The sequence below is a fragment of the Protopterus annectens genome, chromosome 3.part1, assembly GCF_019279795.1.
Source record: "Protopterus annectens isolate FY-2018-M chromosome 3.part1, PAN1.0, whole genome shotgun sequence".
Classification (NCBI taxonomy): Eukaryota; Metazoa; Chordata; order Ceratodontiformes; family Protopteridae; genus Protopterus; species Protopterus annectens.
Window position 1 is genome coordinate 1452201655 of NC_056732.1, and position 12181 is coordinate 1452213835.

At 46.0% G+C, this 12181-nt stretch overlaps 1 protein-coding gene across 2 annotated transcripts in view; it reads left to right on the plus strand.

Moving 5' to 3' along the window:
* DBF4 (DBF4 zinc finger) overlaps positions 1-12181 on the plus strand; it is an 866998-nt gene that overhangs the window by 755837 nt on the left and 98980 nt on the right. For both annotated transcript variants that reach the window (XM_044067525.1, XM_044067524.1), the window contains exon 11: positions 11788-11920. In XM_044067525.1, coding sequence (XP_043923460.1) covers positions 11788-11920 — 133 coding nt within the window. The remainder of the gene's footprint in view (positions 1-11787; positions 11921-12181) is intronic.

Below are 12181 nucleotides of genomic sequence, written 5' to 3' on the forward strand. Positions count from 1 at the left end.
CTTGACCTTTCCAAGGCTTTCGACCATCCCCCATTCTGGAATTATAGCTAAACTCACTAAACTAGGTATAAATCCTTACATCACAAGATGGGTTGCTGACTGGCTCACTGACAGAACCCACGCTGTAAAAGTTGCAGACTCCAAATCTAACCTCAAAGCAATGACAAGTGGAGTACCACAGGATTCCGTCCGGGGACCTCTCCTGTTTGGTATCTACTTCTCTGAAGTATAGGCTAACACAGAAGGCCTCTGGCTAACGAAGTTTGCAGATGACTGCAAACTAGGAACCATAGTAAGTCCCCAAATGATGTGGACATCCTACAGAAGGGCCTTGCTGAGACAGATGCCTGGTGTCAGAGCCATGGCCTCAAGCTCAATGCCAAAAAGTGCAATGTCATCCCCTTTGCTAAAAACTCTGTACCCATGAGCTACCACATAGGCAGCAATCTACTTAACACCGAATGTGTGATAAGAGACCTTCGGACTCCTTTGATAGTCACATCGCCAGAGTAGTCAGGAAGTCCTTCTACGTGGCACACCATCATAAAAGGGTTCTAATCCAGGAAAAAAGAGGTCATTGTTCCCCTCTACTCGACACTCATTAGACCCATTATGGAGTACAACGCCCCTTTTGGAATGTACCTCACAAGACATCTGCAGCAGCTGGAAAGGCCACAGAAGTACCTCACAAAGAGGATTACTGGCTTCAAACAAATGCCCTACACTGACCGTCTCAAAAAACTCCAGCTTTACTGCGTAGCATATTGCCTACTCTGAGGAGATCTCTGTCTAACATATAAAGCTATGTCAAACCCAGAGCTGTTGGACATGCTACACCTAAATAAATCCCAGTCCCTTTGAGCTACACTCTCTAGGGACCTAAACCTTGTCACCACAATAAACGGGACTTGCTGGAGGGATAGATTCCTGTCCCAGAGACTTCCCATACTCTGGAACAGGCTACCCATCCATGTCAAGCAAAGTTCTTCATTAGCACTCTTAAAGAAAAATCTTGAGTGGATGGGAAATAGGAAATGTACCCTGGGGATCACTTCTGTGTCGCTGCTCGACAGTGGCACAGGAAAATAACTTTATTGGGTGGCGTAAGCCAGGGAACCTTGTTGGCTAGGCATACGTAGGCCCTTGGGCCGCTAGCCTAGTACCTACTTATGAACCTATGTTTTAATGTGTACCAATGGCAAACCCTGTAATGCTAGTATGTTGTGTGTATACCGGCAATGTTTACAACTATGCCTTATGCTACACCTTTGTTCTATGATAATTTTTTGCTCCGTCCAGAATTATTGTGCTGAGAGGTTGGGAGGGGAGTTAGTGGCTGTGAGAATGTTGCAGAATGTACAGCTGCTGTTTTAATGTATACAAATGCGCAAACCCTGTTATTACTAGTTTTGTGTATACCGGCAGCATTTACAACTATCCCTGATGGTATGCCTTTGTTCTATGATAATTTTTTGCTTTGTCTAGAGTTATTGTGCTGACAGGTTGGTAGGGGGTATTTGTCTGTGAGAATGTTGTGCAATATTCAGATGTTTGCCTGGTATTTATCCATTTTCATTAAAGTGTGAGGTTACGCAATGCATTTTACTTCATAATCTGTTATTCCAGCATCTATATTTTCTGATAAGCACATTGTTTTTTATGTTATGCCTTTCATCCAGACTTAGTGCCTTAGTGCTGAGATACTGGGGGGGGGGGGGGGGGCAAGGGCTCTGACAATTGTACAGAATGTACTGATGTCTTAATGCGTGCCAGTGCAACCTCTGTTCTACTATCGAACTTAATCATAGCAAAGATTCAAACTATCCCTGATGTTATTTATGCCTTTGTTCTGCGTTTTCTTTTCTTTTTTTTTTTTTTTTTTTTTTTGGGTTTTGTCTGGAATTAAGCTGTGAGGTTAGAGGAGAGGGGTAGGGGCTATGAGAATGTTGCACAATGTTAGATGTTTGACCTGTATTTTTGGTCTGCTAGTCATCAAAAATGTGAATTCACACAATGCATGCTACTGGAAAAATCTGTTATTCTACTATCCTACCATCCTACCATCTTTATAAGTTCATAACCACAATGTTTTAAACACCCTAATGTTACGTCCTTGTCTTTTTTTTTTTTTTTGTACCTCCTCTAGAATTGTGCTGAGACTTTTGGGGGGAGTATGAGAGTTCTGCAGAATGTACTGATTATTGTAATGAATGCTAATGCAATCCCTGTTCTAATATCTTTCTAAGTTTATCATAGCAATGTTTGTAACTATCCTTGATGTTACACCTTTGTTCTGCAGTTATTTTCAGCTTTGGAATTATGCTGAGAAGGTAGGAGGTTGGTAGGGGCTGTGAGAATGTTGCACAATGTCCAGATGTTTGTTTTGATCTGTTCTTTAAAAATTTGGGGTCACACAACGCATGCTACTGCAAAATCTTATTCTACCATCATTATTAGTTCATAAGCCCAGTATTTTAAATTCTTAATGTTCAGTCTTACTGTAGTGCTGTCCATTATATGTGGGTGTCTATGTCCTGTCTGCGAGTCTGTGTAACTGTCTGCCTCGTGTCTCTGTCATGTGTGAGAAAGTCTGTGTGGGTGTCTGTGTACTTCTGTGGGACTGGCTACCTTGATGCTGTACAGAGGCTTGCCATAATGTAGCAACATTACTACTAAATGCCAGTGTGTGTGTTTGTGTGTGTGTGGCTACTTTGCTGTGGTAAAGGGGCTTGTCGTAATGTAACATTAGTACTAAACGCCAGTCAGTGTGTGAACCTGTGTGTGTGGCTACCTTGCTGTGGTACAGGGGCTTGTCATTTATTGGTACTAAATTTTTATTTATTTACATTTGTTGACCGGGAAAGTCCGACTAGGACAGAGCCTATTTTTAGCAGAGGCTCAGGGAGAAACGCTGCAGAAGCATGTCTTTGGAATGTGGGAGGAAACCACACAAACGCAAGGAGGACATGCAGACTCTGCACAGAAGGCACCCCAGCTGAGAATCGAACCAGAGAACCTCTTGAAGGGGGGGAGGGCAACAAAGTTAACTGCTGCACCACTGTGCAGTCCCAGTCAGTGTGTTTGTACCATTGTGAGTGGCTACCTTACTATGGTACAGGGGTTTGTCATAATGTAACATTGGTACTAAATGCCAGCCAGTGTGTACCTTGACATTTGAAGTCTTTTTAATGGTCTGAATGTAGTAACACTACACAGTGATTGTTAAATGGTGCTGCATGAGCTTGATAGGGAGGGAGGCGTGATGGCAATATGGTCACACTTTTTTTATGTTCTCCTGGGTTGGGCCCCCAACTTGAAACTTGCTGGTGGCCCCCAAATACTAACATCGGCCCTGGGTAAAAGAAGATATAGAGCATAGGTAAAAGACAATGTCAGATGTTATGTGATCCTATTTCGCCTACATTCTGACTGATGGGTTCGGAGCCGATCCCTCGGCTCCGACTCGGCACGCTTATGCTATAGAGCGAGGCCTCTAATTGGCTGAGCTATCTTTATCCCAGGATGCACCACCACTAATCCCCCAGATCTCGTTTGCCGCTTACAGAGCTTGGACGTGATCTCAACATTGGCTGGGCTAAGTACTATATATATAGTCTTTTTTCCTGTCAGTATTTGCTTCATTTAAACCCAAAAGCTGTTTTAACGGCTATTCTTTGTGTACGAGTGTGTTTCTGGCAGTTTGATTGAATTTTTAGTATAATTTCCTGTCAGAGAAGGTTCCGTTTAAGTTAGAGGGCCTTCCTGTGGTTACTACTTCTCAGTGGTTCTGTGTGGGTCAAGTACCCGTTTGAGTTAGAGGGTCTTGACCCTCCTTTTCCCCTTTCTCTTTCTCGCTTCTGTGTGTATAAAAAAAAAAAAAAGGTTTTCAGTTTTAATATTCTGAGTTAGTGGCATACTTATTGTTCCTGTGTGTCAAACCCTTAAGTTTGCTGTTGTGGTCTGTTTTTCTTGTAGGACTATGTCTAAAGAACATAAACCCTCCGGGTTTAAAAAGTGCACGAGGTGTGGGTTCAAAATGTCCATAACGGACGACCACTCCTCGTGCGTCTATTGTCTTGGCGCCAAACATCTGCAGGAATCGTGCAGTGTATGCCATGCGTTTTCCTCCCGAGTCCTCCAGGAGAGGAAAAACAAATTAATCCTCAAAGGATTAATCAAGCCTTCTTTCGAGAAGGCTTTATTTTCCTCTCCGTCTCCTTCTAAGAAGAGGAAAGCGCCGGCTCCGACGGCTAAGAAAGCTAAGCAGACTTCTCCATCGGCTCCACGGACTTCGGAGCCGAGGTCGGAACGGTCTGCCTCGATGCCTCCAGCCTCGACCCCTCTGGTTTCGGAGCCGAGGTCTGGGGCTTATGCTATAGAGCGAGGTCTGGGGCATCGAGAGGCGGGTCACCCTCATCGGCTCCACTGATATTGGAGCCGATAAGGGTCATCGGCTCAGACTCTTCCCCCTCGGAGCCGAAGTCCTTATCGGCGCCGAGGGAAATTTCCTTGAAGGTTTCCTCGGAGACGATAATTGAGTCCTTTCGGAGCCGGTCCCCGAGCCCTTCGGAGCCGATGGAGAAATCGGTTCGGGCCCGATCTGTATCCTCGAGATCATCCAGGATGTCTGATTCGGACATCGACAGGGTGCTCCTTCGACTCTTCCAGTCTCCAGTGTTCCAAAAGATGGTTTCAGCTCCAGCCCAGTTGGCTTCGGAGCCGATGGTCCACTCCCCTATTGTACTTCCTCCTCCAACAGCTGCGGCACCATTGGAGCAGGTGTTGGTGGAACCAGTGGAGGTGTTAGGGTCAGGCCCGACCCTTACTCCGGCTCTCGGGTCGGAGTTCAGTGCACGGACTTCTTCCTTCGGCCCTGGGGGGGAGGCTTCGGGATTGATGCTTTCGGTCCCAAGTCTCCCTCTTGGTGCGTCGGCGGCGGGAGTACCGTCCACTGTCTTGGCCACGGAGGGGGGGGACCTTCCCAGGATTCTGGTGGTCCCGCCTTCAGGGCTATGAGGAGTGCTCTAGCCAAATCTTCATTGGCTACCTCCACAGTTTCCCCAGCTCCTTCCCTACATTTGGAGACTGGGTCATTGGCAGTCCCCCTGTCCGCAGACAGCGGAGCCCCTGGGCCTCAGGTTACCCCCGCTTGGGGTTTCTCCCCCTCCTGGAGATCCTTCTGAAGCCTCTTCGGAAGAACCTCCCAGGAAGAAAACGTGCAAGAGGAAGCACGTTGACTCCTCTGACGAGTCTTTGACATCTGACACCGGTCTCGATGATGCAGAGGGGTCCCCCAAGTCGTCCTCGGATGATGTCTCCTTTGCAGACATCCTGGAAGCCCTAAAACAACGAGGCGGCTGGCAGTCCAAACCTCCCTCTGCTGATGAGTCGGTGTTCCTGAAGGCCTTCGGGGCTCAGCCCTCCGCCTCCTGGGTGTCTCCGCTCTTCGACGAGCTCTTGGATTTGATCTGTCGAAGGGCGTGGGAACACCCAGACTCTGTGGAACCGGTGCCCGCTCGTCCAAACAAATTTCTTTCGGCGCCCCCAGATAGAGAGTTCCTTACGAAAGGTGTGGCTGTGGATGCTATGTTGGTGGCTTCTGCTACCCAGCAAGATGTAGCAGAGGCTTCTACGTCCGTCCATCCTCCTAATAAGGAGTCTAGGAGCATGGATCGGTACGGTAAGTGCACCATTAGTTCAGCGGCCTTTACTTTGAGGTCTCTGAACTACCTGACACACTTTACGAGATTCCAGAGGGATCTGATTAAGGAGCTATCCGATACCCTCTTAGGTAACCTGCCTGAGGAGCTGGCCCAGACGGTTGGTTCTCAGCTGGCTACGATGTCGTCCATTTCGAACTCGTCCATGAGGCTCATTTCATATGCGGCCGAAGGCGAGTAAGCGCAGTACAGGCATTGCTCTCGGAGACAAGCCTGGCTCCGTCTGTGTCATTTCATGGAGGCCTTCAAGTCTTCATTCGCGCCCCTTTGATGGGTCCTCCTGTTTGGGCCCAAGGTGAAAGACGACTTACCGCTGTGAACAGGAGGGTAAGACTCTGACTGCCGTGGGGCACGATTTTCCACTCCCTTTCGGCCTTATCCCAAGGCTAAAGAGGAGGGAAGATGTGGTTCCATAGATCTCAGAAGTCTTACCCCTCTCAGCAGGAAGGTTCCCCCTCCAGAGGCAGAGGAGGGGGAAATTCATCAGGAAGACGCCGTCCCAGAGGTGGCAGAGGCCCTCGCAACACTGGAGACCGCGAGTCCTTTCGTGGCTCTTCAGCTTTTCATAGTCCCTGAGGATTGCCCGACTGTGCTGCTCGGAGCCAGTCGGGGTCGTCGAAGCACCTGAAGGCCTGGGAAGGGATCACTCAGGACTGATGGGTGCTTCGAATTATCGCCGGAGGTTACTCCATCCCATTCTGTTGCCCCCCCCCCTCAGTCCAAAAGAATCCCGGACCCGCCACCCAGTCAACGGGATACCGCAGCCTTAGAAGTTTCAAAGCTGCTGCAAAAAGGAGTCATCCAACCGGTCCCCACAGACCAGATCGGATTAGGGACTTACTCAAGATTCTTTTTGGTGCCAAAAAAGACCGGGGACTTGAGGCCCATTTTGGACCTAAGCAACCTAAACCGTTCAGTCAAGAAGTCCAAGTTCCAAATGGTCACTTTACAAACAATTCTCCCATTGTTGGAGAAAGGTGTTTGGATGTGCTCCATAGACCTCAAGGACGCGTATTACCATATCAAAATACATCAAACGTCCAGGAGACACTTGCGCTTCAGCCTAGGATGCAGTCATTTTCAGTTCCGTGCGCTGCCCTTTGGTCTCACCACAGCCCCCCAGGGTGTTCACCAAATACTTGGCAGTAGTGACTGCTCACCTGAGAAGTCTAGGATTCCAGGTGTTTCCGTACCTAGACGACTGGCTCCTAACTGCCACCTCCAAGCATCTACTTCTACGGAACCTGCAAGCCACAATATCACTGGGCAATTCCCTTGGAATCACCTTCAATTGGCCAAAGTCTGTGTTAAGGCCATCTCAAAGAATAAGATTCATAGGGGTAGAGATAGATTCAAACCAGATGCGGGTCTATCTACCTGCAGACAGAATTCAGACCATTCAAAATCAGGTTCGAGCCTTACTCCCCAGGTCCAAAGCCCCAGCCAGAATGGTCCTACAGCTATTGGGATCGATGTCTGCCACAGTTCTCCTAGTTCCCTTGGCAAGGTTACACATGAGAATCCTCCAGTGGCTTCTTTCAACTCAGTGGTCCTTTCAGGAACTCCCTCTTAATCATCTACTATGGATCACAGAATCTTGCAAACGGGACCTTCGCTGGTGGCTAGTGTCCTCCAATTTGGACCAGGGACGACCCTTTGTTCTTCCTCATCCGGCGGCCACTTTGACCACGGACGCCTCCCAGATGGGGTGGGGGGGCATTCCCTGGGCAGGTCAGTCCAAGGCAAATGGCACCCGGTAGAGACCCCTCTCCACATCAACATCCTAGAAATGAGGGCAGTACTCCTGTCCCTTCGAGCCCTTCACGATTACCTCCCTCAGGGCGTAATTGCTGTTCACTCAGACAACATGTCAGTTGTCTGGTACCTGAACAAACAGGGAGGGACCAGATCCTATCCTCTTTGCAGAGAAGCGATGAGAGTTTGGGAATGGGCAGTCTCAACCAAACGCTTCCTAGTGGCTACCCACATACCGGGCAAATCCAATGTCATAGCCGACAGGTTGAGCAGAACCATCCTCTCTCCTCACGAATGGTCTCTGAATATGACAATTACAAGGCAGATTTTCAGCGAATGGGGAGTTCTGTGTTGCGACTCTTCGCGACGACTCTAAATGCGAAGTGCAAAGAATTTTTCTCCCTAACCCCGGCTCCGGGGAAGAGCCCTATGGACGCATTAGTCCATCCTTGGCCCACCCGACTGCTTTATGCGTTCCCTCCAGTTCCTCTCCTCCCCAGAGTGATTCAAAAGGCATCTCTCTTAGGCAGCAAGATGATCTTAATTGCTCCGTACTGGCCTCGTCAAGTGTGGTTTCCCTATCTTCGGAAACATGCTCTGGAAGGGCCATGGTTCCTGGACCAGGTCCCAGACCTACTGATTCATCAGTCGGGACTACTACACCAGTCCCTAACACACATTAAAATTGACGGCCTGGCTCCTCCTCTTCCGACCATAGTCAGGAGACATGCACTGGATCCAGATGTGGTGCACATATTGTCTTCAGCGCACAAGTCGGCTACGAAGAAACTGTATTCTAACAAATGGAAAAGGTTTGCTATCTGGGCTCAACTCCGGGGCCTGGACCCCATTTCTACTCCCGTGGCAAAAGTACTCAAATTCCTGACCTCTCTTTTCAATCAAGGCTCTTCTGTTTCTACCATCAAAGTACAATTGGCAGCGATTTCTAATTTTCATGAATCCATAGACCCACCTTTAATGAGCAACAGGTTGTGTAAGACCTTCTTGAAAGGTGCTGCTTTATTTATTAAGACCTCCGATTTCTCATCCTGCACCTCCATGGGATCTCGATATAGTATTACGTGCCCTGACTTCTTTTCCCTTTGAACCGGCAGCTACCTGTGATCTAAAGTTTCTATCATGGAAGACAGCCTTTCTAGTGGCAATTACTTCAGCCAGGAGGGTTTCAGAACTTCAAGCTTTGTCAGTGAAACCCCCGTACTTGGTTTTTCATACAGACAGGGTATCCCTCAGACCAAATCCTTCTTTTGTTCCTAAAGTCTGTTCTACTTTATGCTTGCAACAGTCGTTAGAGCTCCCAGTTTTTTTCCCAAAATACTCCAATAAAGCGGAGTTTATTTTCCACACACTAGATGTCCACAGGCAGTTACGTTTTTATTTGGACAGGACCAAACAATCAAGGAAGACAGATCAGTTGTTTGTGTCCTTTGCAGAAAAACAAATTGGGCAACGGTCACAAAGGTCACTATTGCCAAATGGATCAGGGACTGTATTACTCAAGCTTATATTTATTCTAACAAAGAGCTTTCCACCTCTGTCAAGGCTCATTCTACAAGGGCTATGGCTACTTGGTAGCATTTCATTCTAAGCTTGCTATTGGTGACATTTGTGCTGCGGCTACATGGTCTTCCCGCACACCTTCATTTCTCACTACAAATTAGATGTGGCATCTAGAGGCGAGCTTCATTTGGTTCCACAGTGCTCAGGAGTGTTTTCCAATGAGCCACCCGGGATTTAGGTGCTAGGGACGCTGTCCCATCAGTCAGAATGTAGGCGAGATAGGATCACATAACATCTTTTAGTTATGTACTTACCATAACTTCAGATGTTTGGGATCCATCTCGCCTACATTCCTAATAACCCACCCTCCTTCCCCCTTCCTTGGAGATCAGAGGATATCAGAAGGTCCGAATCCTGTTTCATCTAACAATGTTATATAAACAAGCTGTGCATGTGTGCATGAATGCGGACAAACAAGATCTGGGGGATTAGTGGTGGTGCATCCTGGGATAAAGATAGCTCAGCCAATTAGAGGCCTCGCTCTATAGCATAAGCGTGCCGAGTCGGAGCCGAGGGATCGGCTCCGAACCCATCAGTCAGAATGTAGGCGAGATGGATCCCAAACATCTGAAGTTATGGTAAGTACATAACTAAAAGTTACACTACATCCAGCATACTACACAAAATAGGTTTCATCATGTATGCTGAGCATAGTAATATAACAAGAAATTAATAAAACGTTCCAGGTAAAAAGATTTAGAACATAGGTAAAAAGACAATGTCAGTTATACATCGATAAGAGAAGAAAATATATCAAGTAAGATTCTACAGTTAAAAGTACCCTTTCAGATGACCAAGCCAACAGGGGATCAGAGATCCAGCATGTGATCAGAGAGGAGTTTGGGGAGTTAATAGCAGTGTGGGTAGGGTTATATGATACAAGGGCATAACCAGGTACTAAGAAGATGCGATTTGAGGGAGTTTTTGAATATGGATGTGGAGGGGGCAGTGTGCACAGATAGGGGAAGAGTGTTCCAATTTTTGGCAATGGTGTGGGAGCGGAGCGCTTTCCCTGCATTATTGTTAGCCTTGGTGATGGAGAGGAGAGATTTTTCACTAGAGCTTAGGTACTGGTTTGCAGTATAGACAGTATACAGTATAGACATCTCAGTTTTTTGCTGCATCTCCATCTTATTTTCTGTCACTGCTGCATTCTCTGCTGCCTCATCACCTGCTCCCTTTTCCACATTACTTTAAAGTCTGCCATCTCACCCCATGAAGTACAACTCTCTCTAGGATCATCCTGCTCAAGTATTTTTAACAGAACATAATCTGCAAGCCTCTTTTGTTATCTGTACCACTTCACCAGACTCTTACATCCTTTTCCATATTTGTAACATTGAGCAGAAAGAAAACTTTTATTCTAAAGGTCCATATCAAACAAATTTTTCTCCCATTCCACCTCTAAACTCTCCATGGCTTTTCTATCCTCCTTAATGCTACTTCCTTTAGGCCTCTTCCTTGCTATTGTACTAGCAGCTCCCAAAGAGTAGGGGTCCTGTATTATTTACAGTATATACATATATACTTGCATACATGGAATGGACACAGTTTTGTGCGATGCTTGGATGGATGCAGGTAAATAAAACAAGTGTTCAGCAGACTCCATGATATTCTTGTCCTCACACTCATCCAATTTCTTAAGCATCCCTTGTGAAGGGGAACCTAACAGTAAATACTCTGAAAGACATTCATTATGTGCCCCTTGACATCTGGAAAACCTTGGATTCTCAGTCAGATTCCTCACTGTTGTGCCTATGGCTGCTTGCTTACTGCACATATGTTGTGCTTCGTATCTAGATGTTATGGAGAGGGTTACCCACCTTAATGGCTATTTGGGTAAATATATTAACTTTGAATGCTTCATGATCTATGGAATGTCGATCATCTGTTTTATTTTCCTGAGGATGTCCCTGTTATACTTAATGCAAATCTGACAATTCATGGGTCCAAAACGCCAGTGTTGAGTACACACCCTTTTACCAAATTTGCCTAATGTACTGCCCTTGCCATTCGCGAGTTTACTGGGTCACGGAGCCAGTTTAGTAGCATCCAAGATGACCCTTGTTATATGTGCAGCAGGTTTCTTACTGGCCAGGAGCTAAGAAGCAGGCTGCAAAGAAGCTAATTCAAAGGCATCTTTAAAGGCCTTAGACTGTCAAAGCACTACGTTAAGTTTCTGTCCCCAAGTTCCTTGGTGATCAATGTTATCTCTTGGAAGATGTGGAATCCTCTTTATAATCCACAGGGGTCCATTTTCACCCGTGACATAAATGTATTGAGGGTACCAAATCAGTATGCAGCCATTAAAGCTTTCCATACCAAAATAATGGAACAGTTAAAACTGACACACAATTGATAGACCTTGCTTAGTTGGTACAGATTGAACAAAGTAAGTGTAGCTCTGGGAATTTAGCATAAAAGATTGTGGTTTGAGACGTTCAGTCTGTTTGCCTGCTGTTCAACTCTTAGCCAAGTTATTTAACCAGACTGTAGTCTTGAACATCCACTGGAAATGGTCCACAGCACACATGGCAGTCAAGCAAAAAGTAAAATGTAGGCATAAATCATGAAGATATGAAAAGGCTTTGTTGTCACTAGACAAGTGATATATTACAGCCCTTGGTTTAAGTTGCATTGATTTATTTAGTTGATGCTTTTTTTTTTTTTTTTTTTTTGAGTGTGACTAAGATACCATTCTGTTTTATTTCATTACTGCTACATGCAACAGAAGCAATGAACATTACATGACTAAAAGTGAACAAGGCAATGAAATGATTCGGCCAGTGCAAACACTGAGAGAAAAGAAAAAGAAGAAGGGGTACTGTGAATGCTGCATAGTGAAATACGATGATCTGGCCCTGGTATGTATTAGAACCACTGTTAATGGAAGTACATTTAGAAAACTTTTTCTTTCAAAGCTAGTTTCTTGTTACATTTTAAGGCAGCTGTACAGCAGAAAATATTGGGAGGGGGAACAGATTTTTTATAAAATGTTTCCAGACATCTTGCCATATTGACAGAATTTTACAATGTGTGTGATTTATTTGCATTTTCTGTGGAAGGACAGACGTGTAACATTTTCATAGAAATCACATTACTGATAATAGCCCAGGTAAGATTAA